This window comes from Nothobranchius furzeri, chromosome 4, assembly GCF_043380555.1.
Source record: "Nothobranchius furzeri strain GRZ-AD chromosome 4, NfurGRZ-RIMD1, whole genome shotgun sequence".
NCBI lineage: Eukaryota > Metazoa > Chordata > Actinopteri > Cyprinodontiformes > Nothobranchiidae > Nothobranchius > Nothobranchius furzeri.
In genome coordinates, this window is record NC_091744.1 from 81,672,318 (window position 1) to 81,689,613 (window position 17,296).

At 42.5% G+C, this 17,296-nt stretch overlaps 1 protein-coding gene across 1 annotated transcript in view; it reads right to left on the minus strand.

Annotated features, from left to right (window-relative positions):
- The window catches only part of lonp2 (lon peptidase 2, peroxisomal), a 33,715-nt gene that overhangs the window by 8,200 nt on the left and 8,219 nt on the right, over positions 1 to 17,296 (minus strand). Inside the window, exons 3-6 of the mRNA XM_070550497.1 lie at positions 16,821 to 16,934; positions 788 to 919; positions 598 to 720; positions 361 to 524 (exon numbers count right to left, since the gene is read on the minus strand). Coding sequence (XP_070406598.1) covers positions 361 to 524; positions 598 to 720; positions 788 to 919; positions 16,821 to 16,934 — 533 coding nt within the window. The remainder of the gene's footprint in view (positions 1 to 360; positions 525 to 597; positions 721 to 787; positions 920 to 16,820; positions 16,935 to 17,296) is intronic.

The window sequence follows — 17,296 nt, forward strand, 5'->3', positions numbered from 1 at the left end:
AACGTCTTCAAGAAACCAGAGTCCAGCTGCCTTCACCTGAACCCTTTCGGATTAATTAAAAATTAAAAAAAAACCCATTTTCCGTCTTTGATTTTTTTGTTTTCAATCGAAAATAGAAGAACGAACGACACACGGAACGGAGAACACCATTTTAGTGTGTTTATGACTTTTTAAACTGTAGAAATCCTTTTGTCCGCGAACGCAGCACGCTCGGATGTTTGGAACGCATTTGTCATTTCGTTTAAACCAAAATCCTTCCCGTTTGTTTGCTGTTTTGTGTTTTATTGACTTTTATAAAGGTTTTATTGATCAACAGAAGCTCAGGCTGGAACTTCAGGCTCATTCCAGAGGAACGTTTACCTTTTCAGTTCCTTCAGACAAACTCGGAGTGCCGCCTCAGGCATGCTTGCGCCGTGAATCTTCCTCTCCAAGGCTGCCATGTCATCCCCATCCTCATCCTCATCCTCCCCATCCAGGTTGAACTGCCGTCCTGGGAACACGCCGCCCTTCCGCACTGACAGGACCTGAAGGCATCACAAAAGCGGGTTTGCGTAAACATGCCGACGCGTGAGCTGGTTGAGCGCCTGAAGGCGTTACCCGCTTCTCTTTATCAGGACTCATTTTCCGGCTTCTCTGCAGCAGCTTCAGTCCCTCGATCTGCCGGGTCAACATGGGAAGCGCCTTCTGGAAGCGCTCCTCCAGACTGATGGCGTCCAACACCTTCATTGCAAACAAACTCTCAGAGCGGATCGTCTTCTGGCTACGAACAAACTGGACGTTAACTCACCTGGAGTTTCTCCTGGTTGGAGGTGCGGATCATGGAGGCAACGACATCCGGCAGCGTTTCCCTCGGCAGGCTGTCCAGCAGGCGTCGGAACTTGGCCACCACCGGGACCGACATGTCCAACATTCCTAATAACTACAAAAACAGTTGGATAGGACTCCTTTCTCTTTTCCCATCAGGATGTTTTGTAAAGACGGATCACAGGAATGTTGAATGAATCTTGCTATCCCGACACCTTTAGACAGGGGAATACACAGAAACCACAGGGAATTCTACAAGCTCTGACATCCAAGACTGGTTTATCACACATTAATGCGGAGAAATGAGGGTGGGGACACGGCCTTGGACTGGGAGACTGAATTCCACTCAGACCCGTTTGAACTCTGAACCCGCCTCACACGTTTACGTCATCTGGATGTGGGACGAAACCGGACAGATGGCAAAAGTAAAGGTATCAGTGCCATTTTTAAGAAGCAGGGACAGATCCATCAGAACCAGAACCTTCAGCTGATCATTTCAGGTAAATCACCTGCAGGCTGGTACCGAACAGCCCAAAGACCCAGTTTTAGACTGGTTCTGTTCTGTATGAACGACTCAGAACTGGATCTATTTTCAGCATCTCAGTCAGTTCCTTCAGAAAGCCTCGTTATGATCGGACTTCCGGTTATGGCTGCCATGTGAGAGGACGGGCGCACCACGGCTCCGCCACCAATTCTTCTTTAAAGCACTGACAGCTCCACTCAGACAAGAATAACAGAGGTTGAAGTTCTTTATGATGCCAACAACACGTAAGACAGACCCAGCGGTTAAGTCAGCAACCAAACAGCCTAAACTGACGGACCTCCGGATCAGCAGCGACACACCGAAAGTTAAGGAAATGGCTACGAGTGACGCAGCAACGGTGGTAATGAACGAAGAGAAAGCAAACGAGATTCTAGCAGCGATTAACTCATTAAAATCTGAATTCTCAGCGAGACTGGATAATGTCATGGAGGCAATTGAAAAGGTACGGAAAGAAACAAATGACTGTGTTGAACGAGTGACCCGGGCCGAGCAGCGTATATCAGGAGTAGAGGACGAGCTGCAAAGCCTGCAGGCCGACGTTAAGGATCTAAAAGAACACAAAGCAGCACTGGAAGATAAAATCCTCGACCTGGAAACTAGGACCAGGCTGAATAATCTCAGACTGATTAACCTTCCGGAGGGGGCAGAGGGACCGGACCCTTGTGTTTTCCTGGAAAAGTGGATCCCGGAGGTGCTGGGTTTGGAAACACAGAGCTGCAGCGTAGCACTGGAGAGGGCGCACCGCATCGGTCCAAAGGGGGACGCGGAGACACGGCCCAGAACTCTCATCATGAGGTTCCTTAGCTACAAAAGTAAAGTGGCAGTCATCACGGCAGCACGGAACAAGAAAGAAATCCGGTACAAAAACCAGCAGGTGTGGTTCTATCAAGATCTGGCGACAGGAGTCCATCAGAAGAGGAAACAATTCGACCCAATACGCCAGGAGCTGCGCAGGCTGGGAGTCAGACATGGAATAGTTTACCCCGCAAAGATGTTGGTTACTTACAAGGGCCAGGTCCATGCCTTCAAGAGCCCCGCTGAAGCGAAACAACTACTAAAAATAATCCAGGAGGAATCACCCAGAGCTAAGTGATAGTTAAAAGGGGAAAAAAAAAAAAAAAAAAAAGAGGAAGAAGCTAATTGACCAGGAGGGATATAAAGAGCGAACTAAACCTGCTTAAATATTAGAATCAAATGGAGCGCTAATAATGTGGTGGATAGTGGTGAGGCTGATTTTTTTTTTGTTTCCTTTTACTTAGGTTCTGTATTTGGAAAGTGGTTGGACTTTTCCTCACTGAGGACAGGTCCCAGCGTAGCGGGAGACAGAGATGGGTACAGTTGCTCCTAAGCGAGCGAGGGAGAAAAAGAGTGTTATGAAAGTTCTGATTGTTCAAATGTTCCAGTTGGTTGTGCTTTTCAGGCAAAAGAACGGCAATCCAAAACAACAAACAAATATTACATAAAATGAACATAGATATAATGTCCTGGAATTGCAGAGGCTTACAACAACCTATAAAGATAAAACAGGTAATGAATAAGATTAAAGATAAAAACTCAAAAGTTGTTTTTTTACAGGAAACACATCTTCCAGATGAAGACATTTTGAAAATCAAAAGGAGGTGGCGGGGCATGGTTTGGTCGGCCTCAATTTCATCTCGGACCAGTGGGGTAATGATACTAATTCATAATGCAATTCCTATTCAGGCTAAAAAGATTATCAGAGATAAAAGGGGAAGGTATCTAATTATTCAAGGTAGACTGCTAGAAGAGGAGTTGGTGTTAGTAAACTTATATGGACCCAATGCAGATGATCCCAAATTTTTCGAGGAATTATTTATGAATCTTTCCACATTGACAGGGCAATTCATAATTGCAGGAGATTTTAACTGCACTTTAAATCCTAGTCAGGACAGATCCACGGGAATAGATCAATCTCATATTAAAACAAGGAGTATCTTACAATATTATATGAAAGAGCTAAATCTAATTGATATATGGAGAGAAAGAAATCCACAGACTAAAACATATTCCTGCTACTCTTCAGTCTTCAAAACATACTCCCGAATTGACTATATTTTAATATCATCTACCCTGCAACACAAGATTCAAAGCTGTGAATATGATGTAATAGCCATATCAGATCATGCGCCATGTTGCATGATATACAAAGAGGATAGACTCTCAAAAGACCCAACAAGATGGCATTTCCAGAATAAGTGGCTACTAGAGGAGGATTTTATAAAATATTTAGGGACCCAGATCGATATATTTTTTGAAATTAACACAACACAAACATCAGCCGGTATTAGATGGGAAGCATTTAAAGCTTATATAAGGGGGCATATTATAAGTTATACTAGCACGAACCAAAAGAAAAAGAGGGAGACACAATTAAATATGGAAAATAGACTAAAGAATCTGCAAAAAAAAGTAAATGAAAGATACAATCCAACAAGCGAAAAAGAATTGCTGATTTTAAAGGCGGAATATGAGAAATTGTCAACATTAAGAGCAGCAGCGAGCCTACAGAGATTACGACAGAGCTTTTACGAACAAGGAGAAAAACCTGGAAAGCTTCTAGCATGGCAAATAAAAAGATTAGAAACAAAAATACCAATTACAAATCTGCGTTCGCAAGGTAACAATATAATAGAACCATCTGAAATAAATAATATAATTAGAGATTATTATGAGAAGTTGTATAGCCCTAAAACAGTTAAGATGCAGGATATTACAGAGTTTCTAGATAAATTACAAATACCAAAAATACAGAGAGAAGAAAGAGAGGAATTAGAAATGGAGATCAGTATTACGGAACTAGAATCTGCCATGGATAGTATAAAATCTGGGAAAAGAGCGGGACCCGATGGCATCACAATTGAGATATATAAAAAATTTAAATCTAAGTTAAGTAAACCACTTCTGGAAATGTTTAAAGAGGCCTTTCAGGAAAATAACTTACCACCACTCATGAATAGAACTCTAATAACATTGCTTCCCAAACCTGGAAAATCGTTTGACGAATGCGGTAATATGAGACCTATAAGCCTATTAAATGTAGATCTAAAGATTATGTGCAAACTGCTTGCAAAACGACTGCAAACAATTCTACCCAATATCATTAATAGGGACCAAAATGGTTTTATTTTAGGAAGACAAGGGCTACATAATGTAAGGAGGGTGTTAAATATTATTCATTATAATACAGAAAAACCAGACACGGCGATATTGTCCTTGGATGCAGAAAAGGCATTTGACCAAGTAGAATGGCCTTTTCTTTTCAAAGTCTTGGAAAAGTTTGGTTGTGGTGAAAATTTCATAAAATGGGTCAAACTACTATATAAAAATGCGGAGGCTGAGGTTTTGTCAAACAGGAATGTCTCAAAGCCAATATCAATAGGAAGAGGGTGTAGACAGGGTTGTCCCCTGTCGCCGCTGCTTTTTATTATGGCAATTGAGCCTCTGGCCATAGCGATCAGGTCAAATCCCCAAATCAAAGGAATTACAGTTGCGAATAGTGAACACAAAATAGCACTATATGCAGATGACACACTGCTATTTCTCACTAATCTTAAAAAATCGATCCCAGTATTATTAGAAGTAATTAAAAAAATAGGTGACATATCGGGATATAAAATTAATAAAAATAAATCCTCAATCCTGATGCTTAATGATGATGAGAGAAGAAATCCCCTGTTAGAAATAACTCAATTTAAAATAACTGACAAAATAGAATACTTAGGAATACAAATCATGCCTCGGCTAGAACGGATAGCAGAAGCAAACTATGCACCGGTGCTAAAAGAAATTAGTGAACAAATGGAGAGATGGGCCCATCTACCACTATCATTGATTGGAAGAATAAATATTTTAAAAATGAATGTACTCCCAAAACTGCTCTACCTGTTCCAGAACATCCCCCTGCCACCCCCCACGGAACTATTCCCCAGGCTGGAGAAAGAATTCATTAGATTTATCTGGAAGAACAAGCGGGCAAGACTTAGACTCTCCTTATTGTATCTACCCTATGAGAGAGGGGGGCTGAAATGCCCCAACTTAAAATGGTATTACTGGGCCGCACAGTTAAGGACTATTACATACTGCTTTTCAGCCACAAACCCCACACACTGGGCGGAATTAGAATCACAAGATCTAAAGTTGCCATTCTTCTTGTATGTGTATTCTGACTCACAAAAGAAATTATTAAAACCTATAAAGAATCCGATAGTTAAAAATATGATAAAAGTTTGGTTCTCAGTGAAAAAGCATCTTACAGAAGAACAAGAATTGTCTTGTTTCAGTCCCATATGGGGTAACCAGCAATTTACACCAGGAAGAGCTGATGCCGTGTTTAAAAGCTGGTATTTACAGGGAATTAAATCAGTTAAGGACTTATATTTGCAAAATTCTGATCATTTGATGTCCTTTGAGCAGTTAAGGGCTAAATATGGAATAGAAAGGAAATATTTTTTTAAATACCTCCAGCTCAGAAGTTTTCTAAAGTCTAAGCAAAAAAATGGGGACTCCAAACCCTCCATCACCATGTTGGAAGAAATGATGACAAAGGACTTCACACGAAGAGGAATAGTCTCGGACTGTTATCGGATAATCGTGGAACATCATTCAGATGGAGCGAACGATAGAAGAGCAGCATGGCAAGACGACCTCAGACAAGAACTGAGTAAAGAGGACTGGGAGAAGGCCTGTGGAGGAGCTCATACCAAGTTCATTAATGCCAGGTTAAGATTAATTCAGCATAAATATTTAATGCGGACATATGTCACCCCAGAGAGACTGAAGAAATACAATAGCAATATACCAGATACATGTGTTAAATGTGCTGTTCATAAAGGGACGTTGTATCATTGTGTTTGGGAGTGTACAGAAATCAAAAAGTTCTGGGAGGATGTAAGAATTTCTACTGAAAAAATTATCAAAAAGGAGGTACCATTGGATGCTAAATTGTTTCTAATAGGACTTTGCCCTAATGAGTATGCTTATAGCAAGTGTCAGCGTGTCTTTTTGGATCTTAGTTTAATGGTAGCAAAAAAGTGTATAGCTATGGCATGGAAATCGCTCCATAGACCCACTGTGAAGGATTGGATGAAACAGATGTTACAGGTGATGCCGCTGGAACGGATTACCTATATCTTAAAGGCCAAGCAACATTTATTTGACGAAATATGGACACCTTTTCTAACATATATTAAGAGGATGGACATAAAAAGCTAAGGACTTATAAAGTGGGAGAGTAGGAAAATAATCGGTCTTCTGACCAGCATTTAGATTGTAATGGGAGAAGCAAAAGTAAGGTGTAATTCGGGGACTTCTTACTCAAAGTTTTATTAAACATGTCTATGTGAATATTGCCTTCAATACTATAAATGCACTAACGTTGGAAAGGATCGCCAGAAGCACAACCAAAATTGTTAAAATGTTCTGTTGTTCTGTTGTTCCATTAAGATTTTATACAGAATGTACTTTCAGTATACAACATAATAATGTGTGAAAGGTGTACAGTAAACTGAAAATGCAATAAAATATACTTTTTGAAAAAAAAATAGAAAAAAAAAAAAAAAAAAAAAAAAAAAAAAAAAAAAAAAAAAAGAAAGCCTCGTTATAATCTGGCTCGTTACAGGATTATGAGACCAAGGTGTCCCGTTCCCCATCATTCTGATAAACTTTGACATTTCCAACCCCATTTTTCCAGAAACGTGGCTCTGAGGGAGTCAAAGCACGGATGCAGAAGCGGAGTCGGACAGCACGCCTCATGATTTAGTGAACTGCAAATCTGTAAGATGTAGCTCTTTGCACTTGAACATTCTCCAGCAGCACATTTAAATCATTCTGAGGGAAACCGTGTGCCCCAGAATCCAATCATCTCTCCACATGTGTGTGTTGTCATGTAAACATCTGTGAGGACAGCCATCCGAACAGGATTCATGGTGCAAAGTGGTGAAAACACAAGAGGAGCAAAACAGAAACGGCTGCAGGAGATGAAGCTCTATTGTAGCAGGTCCGTGTCGCATCAGGACCGACTCCCATCCAACAACTCACGACTAAACCAGAACTTTTCTGGTGAACGTGAAGCCAGGAGCTGATTTTAACTTGTTTTTTTAACCTGTCCTGTCCTGGCAGTCAGGCATGGACTGGCCTTCTGATGCACCGGGCAATGCCCGGTGGGCCGTCGCTCTTTTGTGGGCCGGTGCTCTGAGGAAAAATAAATTTAAAACTATCTTTTAAAAAAGCACATGTTAAATATTATGCAACCAGCCATCCTCGCCCTGCCCCGCCCCTCATCTCAGATTAGGTCATTTGGGCAGAGCGTGTTTCGAGAGCACGCGAGTCAAAAATGGACAAACCAAAAACGCCTGGGGGGGGGGGGGGGGGGTGCAGAAAAGCAGCGAGAGAAAAGGAAAAAAACTCCACCAAGCGGATTCAACACAATGTGCCAAGCTCACAGATGTTTTTGCCGTTGCATCTATAAGTTCGTCAGCGGCAGCAGTTGCACCTGGGCCAGAGGAAGGAGGAAGATCGGAGGGAGACTCGTCAGAAGGATGAGGAACGCGAGGCTATGCAGGGACAGGTTGAGGAGGAAGAGGAGGTCAGATAAGCTTTGGTCAGCCTGAGCCTGGCAAGATGTACCGTAAATGTTCATGAAGAGAGGTGGAGAGTGTGTGTGTGTGTGTGTGTGTGTGTGTGTGTGTGTGTGTGTGTGTGTGTGTGTGTGTGTGTGTGTGGAAGGAAGGCGAAAGGTGAGAACAATGTAGTGAAAAAAGTAAGCAGATCCATGCTTCAGGCACAATTCAATTCAATTCAAGTTTATTTATATAGCGCCAAATCACGACAAGAGTCGTCTCAAGGCACTTCACATAATAAACATTTCAATTCACACTTCATTAAGCCAATCAGAAATAATGTTTCCTATATAAGGAACCCAGCAAATTGCATCAAGTCACTGACTAGTGTCAGTGACTATACAGCAATCCTCATACTAAGCAAGCATGCAGCGACAGTGGAGAGGAAAACTCCCTTTTAACAGGAAGAAACCTCCAGAGAATCCTGGCTCAGTATAAGCAGCCATCCTCCACGACTCACTGGGGATGGAGAAGACAGAGCGCGCGCACACGCACGCACGCACACACACACACACACACACACACACACACACACACACACAGTGTGAGGCTCCATGATCTCCTGTCCAAGACAACTGTGAATGCTGTAATCGATGCAATCAAACATTTAATAGAAGAGCATCTCTGCAGACGTCAAAAAAGCTGGAATGTTTTCCGTGCAGCTCGACGCTGCTCACGATATTACAGGGAAAGATTAGCGTTCTGTCATTTTGAGGTACGTCACTGATGCAGCCCATGAAAGGCTGCTTGCAGTCATACAATGCAGCACAACAACAGGGCAGTCTTTAGTGGCCCTGTTAACTGAAGTACTTGAGCGTCTCCAGTTGGATGACGGCCTGTGCATCAGCAGCTCCACAGACGGAGCCTCTAATATGCAGGGTCAATACAGAGGGTTCTCTGTATTAATGGCATCTAAACCCCACCCATCTGCACGTGTGGTGCCATCCACACGTACTTAACCTTGTGTTGGCAGAAACCGCCCATAGTGTCATTGAAAGTGGATCACTATTTGACCTGCTGAATGACACCGCTGTATTCATCTGGGAATCATACACTAGAGTGAGCGTGTGGGAGACTGAGCCAAGACAAAAGGCACAAACGCATGTCGTCAGCGGGAGAGAGAGGATGGTGAGCCAAACATGATTCACTGAGGAAAGTTTTTGAAAACCATGGCAGACCTGATGGTGGTCTTTATGTTTAAGTGGTGTCCACACTGTCTGCCATAATCAGCCTGAAGACACTTGCAACGAAACAAATCAGTCATTTCTCCGGATTTGAGATCACCTCACCCCTGTCAAAATACCTACAGACCGGAGGAATGGACATCCTCTCGGCACATAGAACGGTCACCACAACACAAGACTCACTGAAGGAGATGAACAGATTTCCCAGCTGTCAACGACGCAGCTGTCCGTTTTGTCTGCTGGGCAAATGAAAAGCTGGAGGCTGCACTGCCCCAGAAGAGGGTGAAGAGGAAGAAAGTCCTGGCAGGACAGATAGCCCAGGATGAAAGCCTCAGCGATTCACAAAAGGCCTATGAGGTCAATGTTCACCATCAGATTCTTGATACAGCTGCTGAGGACATGCATAGAAGATTCCTTACTCATGTCTGCAGACCTATCCCTGCTACATCCCAAAACCTTCCCCTTATATAAGGACTCAGCATGTGCCTTGTTGTGTATGGCGGCAGGGCGACTGTTACCAATCTACAAAATGAACTAAAGAACTTGGCACAGCAATGGGACATGCTGGTACAGTCACCCTTGGACGACTACACAACTACAGCAGTCGAAGAAGAATCAGATGATCATGCAGAGATGGACACAATAAGCAAAACCTGTTCCTCTTGCAAAAAGTGTCCCCTGCGCTGCTAATATGTTGACTCATGCACACCCCTTACTTGGGTTGGCATATACGTTTCTGCTGACCCTGTCCATAACTCAGGTAGCCTGTGAGCGGTCCTTCTCAACCCTGCGCGGTACCAAAACCAGACTGAGAAGTTGCCTGTGTAACGTGATGAAGGAGCTGTTTCCACCAAGGATTTAACCTCTTTCCACAGTTCCTCTGACACAGCGCTAGAGTGCATGAGACAGCCTCAAGGTCACGCATTTGCTTCTAAACTGTTTACTTTCCAGCAAAAGAAGAAAGATGATGGAGACTTTTTTCTTTTATTAAATCAAAGAACTCTATTTTTAATAAAGCTAATCAAAACAACTTAGTCGATAATACAATGTGACCGATCTGTGAAATCACAATGTCATGATTAATATGTTTAATAAGTAAATGACTTATTCTAGTTCACTAGACACACGTAAGGTAAACAGCCGCATGACACATTGCTGTTGCTGATCCAATCAGAACCTTCCTAGTCTGAAGCGTGGCAGAGTCTCTGTGGTGTTTATAAATCTGCCAGCTTTGATTCGACCAGAATTCAAAGCATCCAGATTAATAAAACCAGTGCAACGCCATCTTAAGTTCAGTTCTCAAGATCTCACTGAGTTCACCGCATGCTAAGCGAAGTATCGGACCGGCCATCTGTACATCTTTTTAAGCTGAGAACCATCAAGCTAGGACAAAATCCGTTGTTTTTACCAACCAAGCAATGGTACCTTTCAGAATAAAAGCTGAACTCGCTGACCCAAGGAGGGTCCCCTTTTGACGCTGTGAAAAACCTGTCGCTTTTTACCTGGAGACTATCCAAAGACTGGTTTGTCGTACTGTCGACGCTGATCCATCGGCTCCAGTACAGGAGGAGGGTCGTGGACCTGACATCCGGATCTGTACGGAGATCCCACTGAGGGTATGTGGATGCGACAAAATGGCGTCTGATGTGTTTATGACTATCCTGGTCAAACTCTGACCAGTTAGGAGAAAACATCATCTCCCACTCAGACTCGTCTCTCCGGATACGAGAGTTCTGATAATAACACGACTCGCACACACATCCATCATTAGAGAGTTAGTATTGTTTAATTTTTTTTAATTATTTAGTAATAAATCATCTTAAACGTTTGAAGGTCTCTCTCTCTTCTCTTGTCGCTCAGTTAATACAAGGTGTTGTTTAATCCCTGCATTAAAAAGTTCCAATCTTCTGATTTAACAACCCGTTGGTCCGTAAGATGGATTTCATACTCGATATGAAACTTTAATGTCTTACGGTCCTTAATTAAAAGGAAATTACTATCATCACACCTGTGTGCCAGCGAGCTGGAAGTCTTTACGTTGATGATCACTGAAAAGGATCCTCGTCTCCCTTGAAACTGGCACAGTGATTGACAGAGTTGCAGAGAAGTGTGAATTACTGAAGAAACTACTTTTTAATGTGAGATATATGATCAATATAATTGTGTTAGAGTAGTGGATTACATTTTGTGACAGAAAATAATGTCATTATTGTTTTGTTCGGTCTTCTCTCACAAGGCTCGCTTTCAGTTGTTAAAGTTCATACTTGTTCAGTTTCGTTGTCTTGCTATATATTTGAGGATCATCGGAGAGCCATTCAACAGTTCTCCAACAGTATGCACCTTTTATTAGACTTTAGTCAAAAATATATTTTGGTCAGACTACGAAGCAAGCGGTTAGGGTTAGGCCCTCTCTTTAAGGCTGCCCTGTCCCCTGGGCCCCATTAGTGTGGACGTCACAAGCATTTTTCCACGTTTCCTACACTGAACACACGGTTTTGTGTCGTTAAAATTCAACTGGGTAGTTCTAAAGTCCACTGCATTTACTGTGTGACTGAAATAAACACGACCAGCCAGAGGTCTTTAGCTGAACTAAATCTGGGACCCATTTAGGAACATCAGAACTTTCAACAGCATCTCAATACAGATCTTGTGGAATCATATTTTCTTCATTTATTAACATTAAAACAGTCAAATGAAGTTTAACGTGATTCTTATTAAACTCATTTAAAGGTGCACACCTTGTCTCCGTCACAGTTCAAGAGTTTATGGGACCTCTGATGGTTTGGGGGCCCTGTGGGGCGGCTGTACAGGGAGTGCAGAATTATTAGGCAAATAAGTATTTTGTCCACATCATCCTCTTCATGCATGTTGTCTTACTCCAACTGTATAGGCTCGACAGCCTACTACCAATTAAGCATATTAGGTGATGTGCATCTCTGTAATGAGAAGGGGTGTGGTCTAATGACATCAACACCCTATATCAGGTGTGCAGAATTATAAGGCAACTTCTTTTCCTTTGGCAAAATGGGTCAAAAGAAGGACTTGACGGGCTCAGAAAAGTCAAAAATAGTGAGATATCTTGCAGAGGGATGCAGCAGTCTTAAAATTGCAAAGCTTCTGAAGCGTGATCATCGAACAATCAAGCGTTTCAATCAAAATAGTCAACAGGGTCGCAAGAAGCGTGTGGAAAAACCAAGGTGCAAAATAACTGCCCATGAACTGAGAAAAGTCAAGCGTGCAGCTGCCAAGATGCCACTTGCCACCAGTTTAGCCGTATTTCAGAGCTGCAACATCACTGGAGTGCCCAAAAGCACAAGGTGTGCAGTAGTCAGAGACATGGCCAAGGTAAGAAAGGCTGAAAGACGACCACCACTGAACAAGACACACAAGCTGAAACGTCAAGACTGGGCCAAGAAATATCTCAAGACTGATTTTTCTAAGGTTTTATGGACTGATGAAATGAGAGTGAGTCTTGATGGGCCAGATGGATGGGCCCGTGGCTGGATTGGTAAAGGGCAGAGAGCTCCAGTCCGACTCAGACGCCAGCAAGGTGGAGGTGAGTACTGGTTTGGGCTGGTATCATCAAAGATGAGCTTGTGGGACCTTTTCAGGTTGAGGATGGAGTCAAGCTCAACTCCCAGTCCTACTGCCAGTTTCTGGAAGACGCCTTCTTCAAGCAGTGGTACAGGAAGAAGTCTGCATCCTTCAGGAAAAACATGATTTTCATGCAGGACAATGCTCCATCACACACGTCCAAGTACTCCACAGCGTGGCTGGCAAGAACGGGTATAAAAGTAGAAAAACTAATGACATGGCCTCCTTGTTCACCTGATCTGAACCCCATTGAGAACCTGTGGTCCATCAAATGTGAGATTTACAAGGAGGGAAAACGGTACACCTCTCTGAACAGTGTCTGGGAGGCTGTGGTTGCTGCTGCACGCAATGTTGATGGTGAACAGATCAAAACACCGACAGAATCCATGGATGGCAGGCTTTTGAGTGTCCTTGCAAAGAAAGGTGGCTATACTGGTCGCTGATTTGTTTTTGTATTGTTTTTGAATGTCAGAAATGTATATTTGGGAATGTGGAGATGTTATATTGGTTTCACTGGTAAAAATAAATCATTGAAATGGGTATATATTAGTTTTTTGTTAAGTTGCCTAATAATTATGCACAGTAATAGTCACCTGCACACACAGATATCCCCCTAAAATAGCTCAAACTACAAATAAACTAAAAACTACTTCCAAAAACATTCAGCTTTGATATTAATGAGTTTTTTGGGTTCATTGAGAACATGGTTGTTGTTCAATAATAAAATTATTCCTCAAAAATACAACTTGCCTAATAATTCTGCACTCCCTGTATGTTCACCTTCAGACTGGCTCTGAATGCAACCAACCATTCTTTCAGTCTGACACATTAGAGCACATCTGGAGTGAAGGGTCGAACCTTCCAGATGTGGAGTTGACATGCGTTTCCTCTTTTGTTGCGAGTATACTGAATAGCTCTTATTTTAATTGTAGAAGAGACGGTATCAGAATAATCTAGCATCGCTAACGTCAAACTCTGCTTTCTTCTCGAAGGACCATGCAGCTATAAATAAGACCTGCCGTCATCCCGTATAATGATAATTGTGAATTTGATTAAATTACAACAAGCATGTAAAGTCTTTAATTTCAATTGTCCACAGAAGCTACCATATGAAAAAAATACTCAAGTCTTTGAGGTACCTTTCTATTGCACCAATTTGTGAAATAGATGTGTAGCTCAGCTTTTGTAAACGTTTAGGTGTTTTCTAATGAGCCTGCTCTCAGTGTGATGTGTAGGAACCTGAAACAGGAGGAACTAAGTAGGGATGTCCCGATACAACTTTTTCACTTCCGATACAATACCGATATTGTCTCGGCGTATGCGGGTGTTACGGCTGCCAGCCTGGCCAGCGGGATGCATGAGCCAGGATCACCCAGCCCTGGTGATCAAGCCTGACACCGCCCCTCCTCATCCTCTCTTCCGGGCTGCTGAGGAGCACAGCTGAGCTGAATCCTGCTGATGACCCACACCTGGGATAAAAAGGCTGAGCCTTCAGCAGTCTGGGAGGCAGCAGTGCAGGGGTTCTGCTGCCCTCCAGGCCTCGTTTTGGTTTTAACCCCTTCGTTTTGATGAGTTTTAACTGTAATAGTTTTACTCTGAGTGATCCAAGTGGATCTTTTGTTCCTGTCAACTTGGTTGACTCTGTTTTAAGGTTAGCTCTGCTTTAGTTTTTAGACTTTTATCAACTTCGTTGCGTTTTTAAAACACCTTCAGTTTAGGTAAAACTTTTAATAAAGTTTTAACCAGGTGTTTTATATAGTTGATCATTTGTCTTAACTGTTAAACTTATAGTGACATTTTCGTTTTGCATGATTTTAATAATGCTCGCCATCTGTTTGCACTTGTTTTTAGAACCTTTAACAATTAAACCCATTTCAGCTCCACTGTCGTATTTCTCATGTTGCCCCCTCCTTCACATTTTAACAACACACGTCGGGGACGTAACAGCGAGTACAAAACAAGCCACCACCTCTCTTTTCACCTGAACTGTACATTATCTAAACCAGTGGTTCCTAACCTGGGGGTCCCGATCCCCACAAGGGGGCGCCAAAACCTCTCAGTGGGTCGCCAGGACCTCTCCACTTTAAGGGGTTAAAACTTCATTTATTACTTGTTTATAGCCTACATTTTGCTCCTTTTTTTATGAGTGAAAAGTTTACTGATGTAAAGACAGGAAATAATTAGTACAGAAAGAGTAACACACTTTTAAGAACATTTTGCTCAGCTCACTGTTTTATTTTCAAGTGTCAAAAGTTCATTAGAGATAGGACTGGTGGATTAATCACAGCCTTTACAGTAAATAATCTAGTATAAACAGTAATATACACGTTTAAGTACATTTTGCTCAGTGTATGTTTTATGTGTCAAACGTTTATTGAAAGGAATGATTGATTTATCAGTGTTTACAAGAAACAATGTGTTCAGAAAAGTAATACAAACTGTCAAGCACATTGTGCTCTGTTTGGTTTTGTTAATGACTTTGTTCTGTACTGGAGCCTACTATTACTGTTATCTATTGAATCAAAGCATATTAAAATGTGCTTGAACAATTTTATCATTTCTTAATACTGTCTGTACTGGAAGAGAGAATGGGAGGGGGTCGTCAAAAATTTTACTGGTAAAAAAAAGGGGTCCCTTGGGAAAAAGGTTGGGAACCACTGATCTAAACTACACTGGCTGATCTGTGAGCCGTCTTTTCTGACTTCCTGTCCTGGTATCTGTCCTTATTTCTCATACATTAAGGTGCTGCTTTGATGAATAGCTCTTAATTTCACATGGATATGTGCTCTTTTACTGAAGGCGCAGTTCTGTTTTTGTATAAACAGTATAGTTGATTAAAAACTGGAGACATAGCTCTAGCTGCGTTTAAGATTTGTGACACTGAACGATCTCCCACGAGTAAAGGCTCTGAGTAGTTTAAGCTACTGCACTTTATTTAGATTTTAAAACTACACAGCGTGCGCACAATATATCCAGGTATGCCATGTGCCTTTGCAAATCGTATAAATAATCATGATGGGCCGCCATGGGCAAAAATGTTGTTCCCAGTCCAGCAACAGAACGGTTGATTCGGGCATCATAACATGCCAGAGCAGTTTTAAGCCCGATTCATGCTTCTCCGTCTGCGTCAGCGCGGAGACACGTCCTTGCGGGCCTGCCGGAGAGCTCCGCAAGGACGGACGGAGTCGAGCTCTCTTTTCTAAACATCCGTCAGTAGAGACGGACAACGCAAGCTTGTGATTGGTCAGGACGCCGCTGTCGTTTACACCACCGCCATTGCGCCCTCAAAAACAAAAAGAGAGCCGAGGATAACTAGCGGCAGACACGGAGCAGCTTGAAGAACACCTCGCGAAAAAACACTAAAAACATGAACGTTCAATTCCCCCGTGACTGGAGGAGTGAAAAGATGCACAGCAAGCGTTTTATTTGTGGACGGAAATGACAGGAAACGTGGGTTTAGAGGTGGCGAGCGCATGAAGAGGAGGAGGAGGATGAGACAAATTTGTCTGTTAAAAAGTCTCTTATGTACAAAAAACACAATATAAACACACGATCTTGGACCGGATACATGACAGGATACCACAGAACAGCGCTACGCCCTCTGCTGTCCTGCCGGGGTTAGGGTTAGAGAAGCATGAGAGCAAAACGCTTCCGTCAATCCGTGCGTGTCTGTCCCTCGCGGAGCTGACGGAGAAGCATGAATCAGGCTTTACTCCACAGCAAGACGGATGTGGGAATGTCCTCCTGTTGCACAGTAGCCTTTGTTACGTTTGTGGCCCGTTGGACCGCATTCCCTTGCACACCGGAGTGGACAGGCAGGGAGAAAAGAGACGAACAACACAAACAGGGAAAGAGAGGGAAGGGGAATGGAGGGACAGCAGTACACAACAGACAACAGAAAACAGACAGGAAGAACCGTAGGGTCCTCATAAAAACCTACAAGAATAAATGAAATAGGACCTGGTAAATGGTCCATATATATAGGAATATGTACTACCTTGTGTGCGATCACCCAAGCAGGTTTAGGGTTTATTCTAAATAAACACAAACACTCACCTGAACAGCAGCCTGGTAGAACTTCTGTGAAAGCTCCTTCAGTTCTCCATGTTCAGCTGCATCGCCCTCTGCTGCTGATGTCGTGTACTGCTCCAGTTTATCCAGCTGCTCAACCTGCAGATTAGGTCCGGAAGCATTAAGGATCACTTCAGGGATGTTGATGAAAGCCGGGAAACAGCAGATGTGCGACGTAAGAAATGCTAGATCACAAAGTCACATGAGAATGGCAAGATCACGCGTGATCTCACCAGTTCATGTGATAACAAGCAAGTAGAAAGAGGGCAGTACAGGTGCTGGCCAGTAAATTAGAATATCATCAAAAGGTTGAAAATATTTCAGTAATTCCATTCAAAACGTGAAACTTGTACATTATATTCATGCAATGCACACAGACCAATGTATTTCCAATGTTCATTACATTTAAATTTGATATTCATAAGTGACAACTAATGAAAACTCCAAATTTGGTATCTCAA